Below are 15,979 nucleotides of genomic sequence, written 5' to 3' on the forward strand. Positions count from 1 at the left end.
GATACTTAAGTACCAATGATCTTTTCTCCATCTTCAAGTGGACGAAATGATTTTTCTTAGTATCAAGTGATCGAACAACCATTTGTGATGTCAAGGGGCATGCATTGTCCATGTAAAATCATTTTGCTATCTTTTCAATATATGAAGATTGATGAACAAATATTTCTTCTAGTAAATGTTTAATTTGCAATACAAGACAAAATTTGTTTTTCCCAAGTCTTTCATATCAAATTCACCTTTTAGTTAATTAGCAGTTTTGGTAAGCTCTTCCACATTCACTATCAAATTTAGACTATCGACATTAATGTCACAATTGCAAAACCAACATCCTTTCTTTTTTGTAAAAATTCATGGACACATAACATCATTTGTATAACCTTCTTGTAGTATATATTCACTAAAGCAAATGTACTACAAGCCCTCGGAATGTTTTAATTAATATAATGATTTTTGCAACTTTATCATGAAGATGGTCTTGGGGTTTGAGTCATTTTCTTCTGGAGGTTTAAATCCTTCAGGAATTTTTATGTATATCTCACAACCAAGTGAACCATATAAATATGAATTGACCAAATCCATAAGCCGCTGGTATTTCCAGTGCTGCATTATTGAAACACTGGATGAATTCTCGTAAAGTCTCTTATCTCATAAAGTCTCTATATCTCGCTAAATTTAACGAAGATTGTACCAAACCGTCGCTAATTTAAAACTTGCGCGGTTTTTGTATAACCGTCGCTAATTTTAGCGACGGTTTTAAGCAAAACCGTCGTCGATTTAAAATTAACAACCTAAAACTTGCGACGGTTTTTGTATAACAGTCGCTAAATTTAGCGACGGTTTTAAGCAAAACCATCGCCGATTTAAAATTAGCGACAGTTTGGCAAAAACCGTCGCCAAATCAAAAATCGTCGCAAACTGTATATAAATATCTCCATTCTCAGTCCATTTTCTTCCACACCACTTCACAACACTTAAAATTTTTCTCCTTTATACGATTTTAGTTTCGATTTAGGGTAAATTTTCTCGCTTTAATTTTTGGTAAATTTTTAAGATCAAGAATATTGTTAGCATAATAAGATTGTGAGTTTTTTTATATTTATTAAATTATTAAAAGTAATTTTTTTATTTTACTGAAAAAATTAGCGACGAAAATCATGTCAAACCGTCGCTAAAATTAGCGACGAAATTTATAAAAAATCCATCGCTAATCAATTTGCGACGGTTTTTCAAAAATCGTCGCAAATTGTAGCTACAACAACACTCCAAACCCGTTGTCTTTGAGCAAACTCTTTAACCAAAGGATCTTTAACAACGATTTTACAGACCTACGACAGCGGTTTTTCACCGTCGTCTTTAGACGTCTACGACCACAATTTTTCACCATTGTCTTTGAGCACACCCTTTAACCACATGGATTTTAACAACGGTTTTGCCTTCTTTTTGTAGTGGTGCCCAAAAATACCCTGCACATATCCCCATCTGAATACTGGTGCAACAAAGAATTATCCTCAAACCTCCCCAAATGTTCTTCTGGGTCGGTATGCCTGTCGTATTCTCCCACGTTTGATTGCCGGAAACTTAGGGGGAGCCATTCTTTCAAAATGGCGAGGGAAAAATGGTTCTCTCTCTTGGGCGCTAGAGCTCTGTTTCCCAATTGCTGCCTCAACATTCTTATCTCCTTCCACATCTCATCCATCTCAAGATTCTCCCCACTTCGAAGAGGCTGCGTCTCTTCAACTCTGCTCTGATGGCCCTCAGCATTCTCCTCTTCCTCGTGAAGAGCTTGTTCTTCGAAAAACATAGACTCTTGGTTCTTCTTCATGGCTTCGTCTACTGTTCGGGTAATGAATTGGCCTAACTGTTCCAGGGTCAAGTTTTCCATATTCTCGTTTGGATGAGGTTGTTCAGGTCTTGTCTCAGGACGAGGTTGCTCAGGTCCCGTCTCAAGACGAGGTTGCTCTGGTCTCGTCTGAGGACATGACGATACTGAGTTAGTTCTTATGCTTCCTCTCCGGCCTACTATCTCTACGTCTCATCTCAAGCTTCTCACAGACGGCGCCAAGTGATACTCACTTGAAATATAGGATTCGGTTTCAGCAGATGATAATAGCCCGAATGCAGACCTCGAATTTACTCTAGGACTGAAATCACAAAGGAGACCGTTAGAAGGGGGCCGGGAGGGTGGCCCAGCGTAGCCTCTCTGACGCTCAATTCAGATATCGAGAATAAAATGAGAGAGCAACTAGAGATGTTGTGATAATCAATATAGTGAATAAATGAATTGGACACTCAAACCTGGTATTTAGAGGAGCGTACATGAGATCCATCATGTGCCACTTACCTAGGGTAAGATCTTGATGGGCCTATTAATATGGTATCACCAGGGCCCATCAAGATCAGGCTTTTTGTCTTGTTGCATTTATGGATTTGAACATTCTTGATAGATATTTTATGTTAATATTCATATGAAAAAGATAATTATTTTTATGTTTCTTAAAAATATATGGTTTGATATATGACTTTTTATATATAAAAAATTATATCATGGTACAATGAAATTATTTTTTACCTTGACAAATATTTGTTCATAGAATAGGTCTCTTGTGAGACGGTCTCACGAATTTTTATCTACGAGTCAACCCTACCGATATTCACAATAAAAAGTAATACTCTTAGCATAAAAAGTAATACTTTTTCATAAATGCCCCAAATAAGAGATTCAACCAACGAAATTGATCTGAGAGACCGTCTCACAAGAGTTTTTGTGTTGTTCATATTGTCTCTTGATTTATATGTGTTGTGATCATTATTTAATATACGCAATGTGTCTGTTATTAGCAAATATATTATCTATCCATACACATAGAAAGTTATTGATTTAATACGATGACACTTTTTTTTTAAAATTTTCGAATATAAGATAAACTCACACTCGCACGCACACATATATGCACGGATTAAACTTATTTAACTTTTAAATAAGAAAAATTTATTTACATTAATAAATAAATAAATACAAAATAAAGATGGTATTTATCCTATATTTAAAGGTACAAAGTACAACAAAATATCTACAAAGAGTCAATGAAATTCTGTTAGCAAAAATCTATCCACACAAGTCTATTTTTTTAAAAAAAATTATTAAATTTCATGAATGAATACACCTCATTTGTTCCGAGACATAAATTTCTCCATTATTCACTTAATTATTTCATACCCATAATTGCTATTTCGTTAGAAAAATGTGAGAAAATTTATCTACAAAAAGTCAGATATCCTAATATCACAACAAAATTATGCATTCAAAGCACAGCAAATCTTTTCTGATTCATCCTAATCCATTTCATAATCATCCCATCCTCACTTTTTCTATATATATATATTGTAGGATCACAAGATAAAGCCTTATATTAATTTCTTTTTGGTTTTTATTATACCTAAATAGTATAAAATAATTTTTTGAATATGAATAAAATATTGTGTTGTTTCTCTGTGTTGATTTTGGGTTTAGCATTTGGAAATGTGTGTAAAGGTGATGAAGAAATAGGGGTTTATGAGTTGAAAAAAGGTGATTTTTCAGTGAAAATCACCAACTACGGTGCCACTGTTCTATCTGTGATAGTGCCTGATCGGAATGGTGGGTAACATTTGTTATTTTACATTGAAGAATATTTAGTTTATATGGTTTCATTTAAAAATATCTTCTCATTAAATTTCTGGGATGTTTTTTTTTTTAATTTTCAGGGAAACTTGACGATATTGTTCTTGGATTTGATTCAGTTGATGGATACAAGGTTAGTGTATCATGTATTTCAGGTGTAGACCACCTAGGAATTGAAATGATTTTGTATAATCGAAGCGTAGAACTTTAGATATTTCGTGTGATAAACCTCTCTCCACTGATAAAAAAAATATAGTTATATATTTAAATTTGATTAAATATTTAGGAAAAAACCTTCCATCTTCTGATTTTTCTTAGCCTGTAATTAATACTTGTTTTTTTTTTTAATTATTATGCAATGCTGGTTTTGTTTTTTGCAGAATGATTCAACATACTTTGGGGCTCTTGTTGGCCGTGTGGCTAACCGGATCGGAGGTTCTCAGTTCACTTTAAATGGCAAACTCTACCAATTGCCTGCTAATGATCATGGAAACACACTCCACGGTAAGATAATTAATCATTTATAAATCTTTCATCTCTTTAAAAGAGTATATATAAATGTTACAGATTCGATTGAGATATATATATGTGTACATTTGTAGGCGGGACTAGAGGATTTAGCGATGTCGTGTGGACCGTGACCAAGCATGTGAAACATAGTCACCTTACCCTTACCTATGACAGCAAGGATGGTGAACAAGGTAACGTTGCACCGATACCATCAATTATAATTTATTTTCTAAGAATCATAGTTCCGTTTATCTTATAATATTTTCATGCTTCCAATGTGAAAACAGGATTCCCGGGAGATCTCTCCGTGATGGTGACCTACATGTTCATAGGAACAAACAAGCTTGGCATAAAGATGCAGGCCAAGCCCCTGATCAAAGCCACCCCAATCAATCTCGCATCCCACACTTACTGGAATCTCGCTGGCCACGACAGCGGCGACATACTTTCCCACACTATCAAGCTCTACGCCTCCAGCATAACCCCGGTGGATGACAAACTCATCCCCACCGGAGAAATCTCTCCTGTCAAAGGCACGCCTTACGACTTTCTACAACCCCGGACGATCGGGAGCAAGTTCAGCGAGCTGTCGGACGGGTACGACATCAACTATGCTCTGGATATGACGGGTGGAGGGAAGCATTTCAATAAGGCCGCCATGGTTTACGATAAAAAATCAGGGAGGAAAATGGAGCTGTGGACCGATAAGCCCGGAGTTCAGTTTTATACTAGTAACATGCTGCCGGATACCGTGGGCAAAAACGGAGCTGTGTACAAGAAATATGCGGCTTTTTGCCTGGAGACTCAAGGGTTCCCTGATTCTGTGAATCATCAGAACTTCCCTTCGCAGATTGTGAATCCAGGGGAGAAGTACAGGCATGTCATGGTTTATAGGTTTACTACACATTAGATAGAAATTTCAGTCACGGGACTCTGTTTTTATGTTCATTTTTGTTTTTCCAGCTTGGGAATGATATTGTTTATTTGTTAGTAATTTAGTTTTGGTATTGAAGACTCTTTTCTTTTATGAGTTAAAAAAAGGGAGAGATTTCCATTTTATCTTTAATTGAGAATAATCGGGACAACAGGCTAGCTGACTTGGTTGTGTTCCCAAATTCATATCCTCCAAAAGCTCCTTCACTTGAGTTATTCAGGTTTAGTTGATTTGTGTGGTTTGTAGAATACTGCGTATACTCAAAATTTACCAATACATTAAAAGAGTAGTAATCACTAGTTCTCGTACAAAATTAATTGTAGTGAGTATCAACTCGTAGTAAGGAGTAAATCATATAAGTGTTATTTAAGTATATTTCATTTTCAATTGAAATTTGTTAAAATTGATTAAGAGCTGAATATTTTAAAATATTATTATTGACAACGAACACAAAATTTAATCTAAGGTAAAGTAAGAATAGAAATAAGATACTAATGTTTAGTTATATCTTGAGAAGAAGAAAATATTTTAGAAAAATGAGGCCTCCTATTACAATGCGAAGTGTTTTCAAAGAATGAAAGGTCGGTGATGCTTAAATTTAGTATTTCTTGTATGTGATATATAAAGCAAACTTCAATTTATTGTGTACACACATAAATGATGGAAAACATCAAACTTATGGTCAAGAGAATTCATCCATCATCCCCAAATATCAACCAGAGCCGCCCACAGTTATATAACCACCATCAAAACAACGAAACCAATGCATTCCAGATGCAGCTAACACAAATTGAGTTGATTTTCAGTCGCTGTTTAAAGCTAAAACGAACAATATCCATGGATATGACTCGTTCGCCGAAACTGTCTAAGCTGCTGTCTTCTTGAAATCAATCTTGTCAACCTTCACCTCTCCATCGATAAGCTCATAAACGTACACAACAACACGTAGACCATCAATATCCATGAGAACAAAGCTCGGGTTCACATCATAAGTGATGCTGCTGAAGGCGCCAGTAGCAGATCCAGGATTTATAACCACTCCTGCCTCATGCTTGTAAGCTGTGAACTGGTGTGTGTGGCCGGTTACGAGGATGTCAACATCCAGTTGCCTTTGGAGCATAGCCAATGAGTCGAGGTCCCCCCATGGAATAACCTTCAAGAAAATTTACATGAGAAATAAGCTTATAGTGTTTACCCTGCTTTACAGTGTTTTGTTTTATGATTCCAAGAAGATTGTATCGGCATCAAGAATTTTGAACCCACTTCTTCAAAAAAACCGATGCTGATCTTGAATAGTTTTTAAATTGAGGATTTCAAGTATAGCATGCTAAAATACTGATCAATTGGTACAAATTTGATTGAGTTTTAGACTTTTAGCCTTGACATAAGAAGCCGATGAAAAGCAAAGGGTTTGGCCGTACTCTTAGTTTCAAAAGACCAATCGTCAATTTCTGTAGGTCTATAGTCTTTGAGTGAAGTGGAGCATGTAACAACACAATAAAGGATGAGAACACACCTGATGACCATGGCACACACCAAGCTTAAATTGACCAATGGTCAAGGTTTTGTTCTCAGGATAACGTGGATCCTCATCATATTCTCCCCGAGTGATGTGTAAGTCTGGACAAACAGTTTTCAAGTAGTCATAAACCTCCTGCAAAAAACAGTGATATATGATGTATCTTCATATAATGTGAAAGTTACCCAAGGTCAATGCAGATTACGCAGATACAAACAATGGGAAAAACTGGTGAGATACAAAACTCTAAAAACAGACCGACTTAATATCCCAAGTCTGCACGAAAGCCGATAATGCTGCTGAACTGTGTCATAGATATTACTAACTTAACTCTCTTTTTAAGAGCTTAAGTGACCTACAAATTCTACTATTTGTCTTATGTGTGATCTGCCCATTCAAATTTTCCCCATTTTCCATGTTCTCCTGAAAGCAGTATACATTAACAAACCCCACAATGGGCAAAACGGTCATACCATCATCCAATGTATTGCTTCCCCATTGAGACAAAGTAAATTTAAAACAAAATTCTAAAATCGTAACTTAAAAGATTATTGACACCGAATATGAGAACTTCAACCGCACAAAAATGTAATCTAAAACCACTCAAAAAGTGTTTTTAAGCAATAATTTCTGGTTCACAATATACAAGTATACAAATCAATCTCGGTTACTATACACAAAAATGCTAACTAGTTCCTCATTTAACAGAGCAGGCTTCACTTTCAGTTCTACATTTATGAGCCAATTCTAGCATTATAGATTCTATACAAAAATATCAAGTAAAAGCAAAACCAAAGAACACTACTCAGAACATATACCTATAGCAGTAGACACATAAACTAAGCATAGATCACATTGAATCAAGAAAACTAATCAAGCCATCGCAGATATACTTACTTTGCTACATAAGTTGCCCGTGCAAATTATATGTTGGATCTTTCCCGGAACAAGCATGGATTTGAACTTTGCAGGCAGATCAAGAGCCCTGTGTGGTATGTGCAAATCACCCAATGCTAGTACAAGGACCATCTCTAGCTCTTTGAATTATCAAACTCTGCCTTATTCTTCCAAAAAATTTGCACAGCACAGAATCTGAAAAAGACCCAAAAACTAAAGCAGATACTTCATATAAAGAAAAGAAATCAACTTTCCACATACTACAAACAACTCGTCTCCCGTTCGAAAGACGTCCCGATTCCCATTTCCAAAAACACAATTTTTTAATGAATCACACGCTATTTCAATTGGTAAAAGCAAATCACATGTACACGTAACCAGAAAATCCGAACCGACCAAACATGTGTAAATTACCAGTAGAGTAACAAATAAAACCATTATCAAAACGATAGATTTTGATAATTATTTCAAAGCATAACTGAGAATCTGAACTGCCCCAGAGTAAAAAAAAACATATCCATCACGAAAATATCATGCAACAAAATCACGCACAACAATCTGCCAGATACTTGATGATCAGCACTCAACAACAGCTCAGACAACAATAAAAACCCAAATTCTAAAATTCCCACAGGAAGCGCAAAAAGATTCCAAAAAATTCAAGAAAATCAAGGATTTTCAAAGGTATTTTACTGCATCTCATAGATGCGATCTAACCTGAAATTATCTTTTCGTGTATTACATAAGAAATTGAACCCGCGGAAGACTCTTGAGCAGAATGGCGTTTGTTTTGAGGTCGTCTTCCTCGCAGAGACAAAAAAGCGTGGGGATGTGGGAAAAAGTGATGTCGCACTTCTAATTTATGAGTTGAAATCGCTATTCTATCGACAAAACTAGGCTTTATTATAATTTGAAAATTAAACCCTTCTGCAAATTATAATATGAAAATGGAGTAAATGGGATTCGGTGAATACGAGTCAAGTTATTTGGGAATAATTAAGAGTGGTTCGAACAAGACTCGACTCAAGTTTTATCAAACCGAGCTCGAATATTTGATCGAGTCCAGCTCGATTTTTGTACGTGTATATTCGAATAGCCCGCAAGATATTCGATTATATTATAGAATTAAAATAGAGCCTAAATCGAACTTTTCAATCTCGATCTCGAGTTTTAAAATTAATATTCGATCGAGTCGAGCTCGAGTAATATGGTACGTGAGCTCGATTCGACTCGATTGCATCTGTAGATTGGATGATAAAATATGCATAATATAAGGATGACAAATCAATATAATTAGATAAAATAATTATCCATGTCATCAATAATTTATAGAATTTGAGTCAAATATTGAACAAACCAAAAATAAATAATCAATCAATGTCTTATCATCTGCAAACATTAGTATTCCCTCATAAGCAATGGATGAATATGAAACATGGCGAAAGTCACCTTTTGTTTTAGTTTTTTTCCTTCAAATACTAATATTATTAACAGTACCACCGATAAAAATTAAATTTAAAATTTATATATATAAAGAATAATAATACCAACAGTAAGAATAAGCTAAAAAAGGTAGTATTGATAGTAAAATAATAAAATCTAAACTAACAGTGAATAATATTGACTAATAAGATAACATATGAAAATAATAATAATAATAATAATAATAATAATAATACCTTAGTTTAAGGCTTTTTTTAAAAAAATATTATAAATTAATAAAATAATTATAAAAATATTGCAAATTGAAAAGTTTTATAAAGGTAGTATAATCCGTGAAACAATGCAACGGATTCATAAATTCTTTAAAAAATAAAATAAAATAAAAGTAAAATAGGATGTCACGGATTCATAAATTCTTTAAAAAAAATAAAAAAAAAAAGTAAAATAGGATGTCACGGATTCATTGAATCCGTGACCCCAGCCCGTGACTTCCCCTCCCTTCTTTAAATGAGGTGCGCACTTTCTCATTTTCAATCACCGATCGAGCATTTCTTCCTTTTTTCTCAGGAGCGTCTTTCTTTCGATCACCGAGCACATCTCTTTCCAGCACCGGTCTTCAGAATTTTCCATTTATTCATTAACGTAAGTCTTCGACATTTTTTCAAAATATTTAGAGATAACGATATTATTTTTGTTTATTATTTTTCGTTAATTATAGTAATTTTAAGTAATAACAATAGTTATAATATTAATTGTATTATTGGAATTATAATACTATAATTTAGAATTTTTGTATCACCGAGCACTTTATGAACGCATCATAGTAGTTTTAAGTAATAATAATAACTATACTTAATTTAATTATAATAATTATAATATTAATTGTATTATTGGAATTAGTTATAATATTAATTGTATAATAATAACTATATAATTATAATATTGGAATAATTATAATATTAATTGTATAATTGTATAATAGTGAACGCATCACGTAATAATTATAATAGTAATTGTATTATTGGAATAATTATATTAATAATTGTATAATTCTAACTATACTTAATTTAATTATAATAAATGTATACTTTTTGTATTATTGGAATAATTATAATATTAATTGTATAATAATAAGGGGAATTTGGAGAAAAATGCATCTGTCTTTCATTTTTTTATGATTCAGTCCCCATGAGTTAATTTTTGTGTTTTAGTACCTGACCAAAATCCAGTTTGTTTTTTAATACATGTGTAATGCAATTTTACATTTTTACCTTTTTGTAATGAATAAAAAATTGTAAGAATCCCTATTATGTTCATCTTCCCCTCCTGTTCTCCTCACGCTTCCCACTCTGGTTGTTTTCTGTGAGAGCAACCCTTCTTTTCCCCTTTAATTTCCTACTAGCCATTATGTATGAAATCCTCTCCCATTCTCCTTCAGCACATTTTACCTTTTTTCTGCAGGTCTAATTAACTTACTCTTCCCACAAACCCGTTGCTGGAAATCGTGAATCTGCGCAACCGAGCGTAGAAAATTCCAAGCAAAGTCGATTCCCAACCAGCGCAAACCACAAGGCCCAGCTTCCATTGCCTTCCTATTCCTGCAGACTTTGCAAAAACCATAATTTCTGGGTCGAAGCAATTTGTGGGTGGTAGCAGCGTATGTGAGGAGGAGAAAAAAGGCGCTTTATTTTCGGATTTCCGTGGAACTACCACCCTATAAAACTACTAAAAGACGATTAAATGGTACACATTTCAATTGTCGTTTATTTGTGATCATTTGTGTAGGTGTAATTGTTTTTGTGCGTAAAAATATTTTCTTTTCTTCAATCGCATTTCGGTTACACAAATGTGTTTATGACGTTGTATTTTCGTAATAGGATTATCAATTGCGGAATGAATCATCGGCCCAATAAAAGACATCAGAAGTGAAATAGTTGAAGAGTGGACGGAGCAAAGTTTAGGGCTGCGATTTGCGGACAGAATCTTGAATTTAGGGCAGAGAATTTCGTCAGAGAAACACCATTTGCACGAATGAGGTTGAACAAAGTAATATGCTTGATTAAATCCAATTAATGTTTATTTTTGTTAATTAATTTTGGTGCCTTATCGTAAAATTTATCCCAGTGTAGTGAAAATGAATTTTGTTGTTTTGACCGAATACGGACATTAATGTGCATGATCTTGGGAACAAGTTTTGTTTAACAGAACATGTTAGTTTAGAGAATATGCTTGGAATGATATTTATGTGAGATTAGTTTGGCTTGTAAAAATAAGATTGTTTTAGTTTATTTTGATGTAATGTTTTTGAATTGGTTTGACAGAATGAGATTGTTATTTGATACTAGTTTACGCATGAAAGATCATTATGATGTTTCCACTTGATTTTTTTTGTGCACTATTGTTTGTTTGATTGACTTACCTTTTGTCAAACAATTTTGAAAAGAATTGTTGAATTATTACGATGATTTTGAAGAAAAATATTTTTGAAATGAGTATCGAAAATTTGGATGATTTTGTTGAAATATGATGTGAATAGATAAATTTATGCTTCAATATTGTTTGAGCACAAAGGGCGATTTTGGTTTGGTTGTGATTTTATTTTATGCAAATCATTTATCCCCATTATTTGAGTTTTTAATTTAAATTAATAAATTGTAGGACGAATTTTTTTTGGATGTCCATTTTATTTGACGCCTAATTCAGCAGAATCAAATTTTAATATTTTAGATATTCCACGATCGATTTATTGATGGAAGTCGGTTCCGGGAGTGCAATATTTTCGTTTCTTGGAAGTTGCCGCTACGTCAATGGTCTTTATTTGATTTCAATTCCTAATGGCGCAACTCTGTTAGAGATATTCCAGAGTTTAGGACGAAAATGTGCGGCTATTAATTCAGAATTAACGATATTGTAATACATGGCACCCCATGAGCATATTGCAGTAACCTTGAATGAAGATGATGATGTCCGAAATATGATAAACATTCACAGTTGTTTGAAATTAAATATAATCAAATTGATAGCGGTTCCAAAAGATGATCAGAGCCCGGTCAACATAAATGTTGCGAGGTAACTTCCTTATATTTTTGTTTCCAATTTTTTTTATTGTTTGTTTGCCAATTTTAGAAATTGCAAAGTTGATAAATGAGTTATTGCTTGTTTTTTATTAATGTGCCTTACTTTAGAATTATTTGTTATATTTTATAGTTCAATTTAAATTAGGTAAAAGAATATTGATGTGTTTCCTCATGTATTTTATTGATTTGTATTAAAATGCTTAGGTTTGATTTTGGTGATGAAGTTTGTGATGACGGAGTTCACGAGCTTGACGTTGGCACTTTAACCAATTCTATTGATGCTTGGATTCATTGCATACGTGGTGTTGGGCAAAAATTTAAAGATGCAGCCGAATTCAGGATTTTTCTTAAAAATTATGTTGTTGCCAGTAGAAGATCTTTTATTTACAGGAGAAATGAAAGTGGTAAGATCTTAGTTGTTTGCAGCAAAGAGAATTGTCAGTGGAAAATTTATGCCTCCAAACATAAAGCAGACAATTCATTTGGCATAAGAAAGTGCAACCTAAGCCATAGTTGTGGGGATGACAATTTGCAGAGTAGAAGTCACCCTAAAGCTGATTCATCCTGGGTAGCTAATGTTGTGAGGGAGAACTTAAGGGGAGAGCCATCATATCGCTCATGTACAATGCTGAAGGACATTGAAAGAGATTATGGAGTAGAACTTGAGTATCACAAAGTTTGGGCTGGTAAAGAGATGGCAATGCATGATATTCATGGAACTGATAAGGGGTCGTATGATAAATTACGATGGTATTGTCATGCTGTTAAAGAAACAAATCCCGGGAGTTTTGTTGAATGTGAAATTGATTCGATGACAAACAAATTTAGACGGTTATTCATTTGTTTTCACGCATGTCTTGTTGGTTTTGTCAGTGGTTGTCGGCCATTAATATTTTTGGATGGAACTCACATTAAGAACAAGTACAAAGGATGTTTATTAGGCGCTGTGGCAAAGGATGCGAATGATGATATTTTTACACTTGCGTATGCAGTTGTTGATGCAGAAAACGATTCTAATTGGGAATGGTTTTGCTACCAGTTAAAACATGTCTTGGCATCCCAATACATAATGATATTCCGTAGCTACATTTTTTTCTCTGACCGACATCCTGGACTTATCAAAGCTATTCAGTCTGTGTTCCCTGGTAGTCACCATTCTTATTGTTTAAGACATCTGGGCGATAACTTTGTCAAGCAGGTTTGTCTTATTTTGATTTTTCAATATTTTAGCCATCTTTTTTTTTTCAGTTGGTTATTATCTTTAATGTTTTTAAATTTAAATTTTGTAGGTATTGCGTAGGTATCCTCTCCACAACAAGAAACATTGGTCTTCTGTTTTGAAGAAAGCTGCGTACACCCCATCAAGACATGAGTTCTCACAACATATCAAAAGCATAATCGATTCGATGCCGCTCGCGCAGGAGTTTCTTGTGAGTGTGTCCCCAGAAAATTGGGCCAATTATTTTTTGTGGGTGAGCGATGGGGTGTCATTAATAATAATATTGTTGAAAGATGGAACAACTGGGTAAAAGCAGCGCGATATCTACCTATTGTGGGTATGATAGATAATATACGAATTCAAATAATGACCACGATGCACAAAAGACGAGAAAAAACATTGGAGATGATCGGAGAACTAAGTCCAAGAAAAGAGAAGGATGTGTCAATTGCATACATACAATCTCGAACCTTAAAGGTGCACAAGTCGTGGAGCTCTGTTTGAGGTGATAGATGGGGACAAAAGTTTTTCAGTGGAATTGAATGCATGTCGTTGTTCATGTCGATATTGGCAGATCTATAAGCTACCGTGCAAGCATGCTTGCTCGTGATAAGAATCAAAGTCTCTCTCGGTTTATCAATTCTGTGATGGATATTTTAAGATCAACATGTATCGCCAAGCTTATAAAGGAATCATAAATCCAATTCCAACATATGACATGAGTGAGGGCTATCTGAATGATGGACCTACCATTTATGCTCCTACAACCCGTAGCCAGCCAGGACGTAGAAGGACTAAACGGATACCTTCTCAAGTTGAACAACGTGTGACAACGTGTGGGAGATGTCATAGGCGAGGGCATAATAGACGAACTTGCAAAGAACCAGTGCCATAATTGGTTTGATTGACATAGACATTAATACTATATCGTTTATTTCAATTATCTTAATTTTATTGTATTTTAATTTATTTTTAAAAATCCAAATCACTATCTTAATTATTTTAATTTATTGCAGGCATGTATTAGAGTAAGAAACCAGCTGGGATGGTTGTACAAAAAGACTACAAGATGTGGTGGCATTTTGTGAATATATTTGGTGTTGTTCCTTGAACTAATCGACCTTTTGGAGCATTACGTTTATGGTATCCATTTTTTGTTTGCTGTTTTGACATGGTGGTAAGATGTTATTGTGCGTTGATGGCATGACAATTTTTTTTGTAAACCAACAATGAATATGTTAAATTGCTTCAGTGAGATTGGGTATGTAAATACTGGTTGCTTCAGTGATATTGGAAAAGTGTATGAAGTTGAATGCTTAGTTGTGAGTTGTTGTGGTTTTTTGTAAACCAACAATGAATCTGTAAAATTGCTTCAGTGAGATTGTGTGTTGATGGCATGACATATTTGTTGTGAGTTGTTGTGGTTTCTTATCATTACAAATATTTCCTTGCAAATTTTTTCCAGGAATGTTTTGCCAAAAATACTAACTTTGTGAGTTGTTGTGGTTTCTTATCATTACAAATATTTCCTTGCAAAATTTTTCCAGGAATGTTTTGCCAAAAATACTAACTTTTAAGCTTCAGTACTCTTTTTCCTTATATGATACTCAAATTTGTTGTTACTTAATATATTGAATGGAAATATCATTTTTATGTATTCTCAAAATATCCATTTACTGTAGGTGTTTCAATGGAACATTTGGAAATAAAAACAAATTCGCAACTACGCATACAACATTTCGAAGTACTTACTTCTACTTGCGAAATACTTAATTTCAATTTTAAAATACTTGATTTGGTAAATGAGATACTCAAAAAATTTAATAAAACACTGGATATTCAAGTAGGCAATTTTACTACACCAAGTGCTCGCATTTGCATCCAAGATGCATTTGGATGACATGTTCGTTTCATTTAAATTTATTTCTTAAATTATTTTTTAAAAAAAACAAATTCACAACTGAACTTTTTGAAGTACTTAGTTTTACTTTTGAAATACCTAAATTTAATTTGATAAATATTGTCTTTGGTAAAGGAAACACTGATAATAGATATTACAATACTTGATATTCGAATATGACTTTCACTTTTAAATATCCTCACATTTGCATCCAAGATGCATTTGGACGACATGTACATTTCATTAAAAAAAAATTTTGACAAAAAAAAAAATTTAAAAACTAAGCACTTGACATTTTGAAGTACTTACTTTTACTTGCGACATTCCGAATTTTAAATTTAAAATACTTTAATTGGTAAATGAGATACTCAAAATGGGTATTAAAATACTGGATATTCTAGTAGACAATGTAAGTTGACCTTTCATCCTCACATTTGCTTCCAAGATGTATTTGGATGACATGTTCATTTCATTAAATTAATTTTTTATTTAAAAAAAACAATTTCAAAATTGAACGTTTTGAAGTACTTAGTTTTACTTTCAAAATACCTAATTTTACTTTTTAAATACTTTATTTGGTAAATAAAATACTCATAATAGATATTAAAATACTGGATATTCGAATATGCCTTTCATCCTCACATTTGCATCGAAGATGCATTTGGATGACATGTACATTTCATTAAAATTTTGTTTTCCAAATTTTTTTAAATAAATTTGGCAACTAAGCATTGAACTTTTTGACGTACTTAGTTTTACTTTTCAAATTCCAAATTTTAAATTTAAAATACTTCAATTGGTAAATGAGATACTCAGAAT

At 33.5% G+C, this 15,979-nt stretch overlaps 3 protein-coding genes across 4 annotated transcripts; 2 read left to right on the plus strand and 1 right to left on the minus strand.

The window, feature by feature from the left end:
• Positions 1-3,302: 3,302 nt before the first annotated feature.
• Positions 3,303-5,273, plus strand: LOC140991844 (uncharacterized). Its single transcript, XM_073462002.1, has 5 exons — positions 3,303-3,637; positions 3,745-3,794; positions 4,042-4,165; positions 4,264-4,362; positions 4,459-5,273. Exons 1-5 carry the CDS (start codon positions 3,466-3,468, stop codon positions 5,079-5,081), a joined length of 1,068 nt encoding a protein of 355 aa, XP_073318103.1. The 5' UTR covers positions 3,303-3,465; the 3' UTR covers positions 5,082-5,273.
• A 452-nt stretch (positions 5,274-5,725) lies between these two features.
• LOC140956365 (vacuolar protein sorting-associated protein 29) lies at positions 5,726-8,391 on the minus strand. Of its 2 annotated transcripts, none has more exons than XM_073413084.1 (4): positions 8,239-8,391; positions 7,522-7,716; positions 6,622-6,759; positions 5,726-6,258 (listed from the first exon to the last, which is right to left on the minus strand). In XM_073413084.1, the coding sequence occupies exons 2-4, from the start codon at positions 7,651-7,653 to the stop codon at positions 5,971-5,973; spliced, it is 558 nt and encodes a 185-aa protein (XP_073269185.1). In that variant the 5' UTR covers positions 7,654-7,716; positions 8,239-8,391; the 3' UTR covers positions 5,726-5,970. The 2 variants fall into 2 exon arrangements, with proteins under 2 accessions (XP_073269185.1, XP_073269186.1); XM_073413085.1 differs by having other exon boundaries at positions 7,522-7,734; positions 8,239-8,385.
• Positions 8,392-12,231: 3,840 nt separating this feature from the next.
• Positions 12,232-14,471, plus strand: LOC140991924 (uncharacterized). Its single transcript, XM_073462094.1, has 2 exons — positions 12,232-13,239; positions 13,331-14,471. Exons 1-2 carry the CDS (start codon positions 12,238-12,240, stop codon positions 13,568-13,570), a joined length of 1,242 nt encoding a protein of 413 aa, XP_073318195.1. The 5' UTR covers positions 12,232-12,237; the 3' UTR covers positions 13,571-14,471.
• Positions 14,472-15,979: the final 1,508 nt, after the last annotated feature.

Source organism: Primulina huaijiensis, chromosome 13 (genome assembly GCF_012295235.1).
Source record: "Primulina huaijiensis isolate GDHJ02 chromosome 13, ASM1229523v2, whole genome shotgun sequence".
In the NCBI taxonomy this organism is placed as follows: Eukaryota; Viridiplantae; Streptophyta; class Magnoliopsida; order Lamiales; family Gesneriaceae; genus Primulina; species Primulina huaijiensis.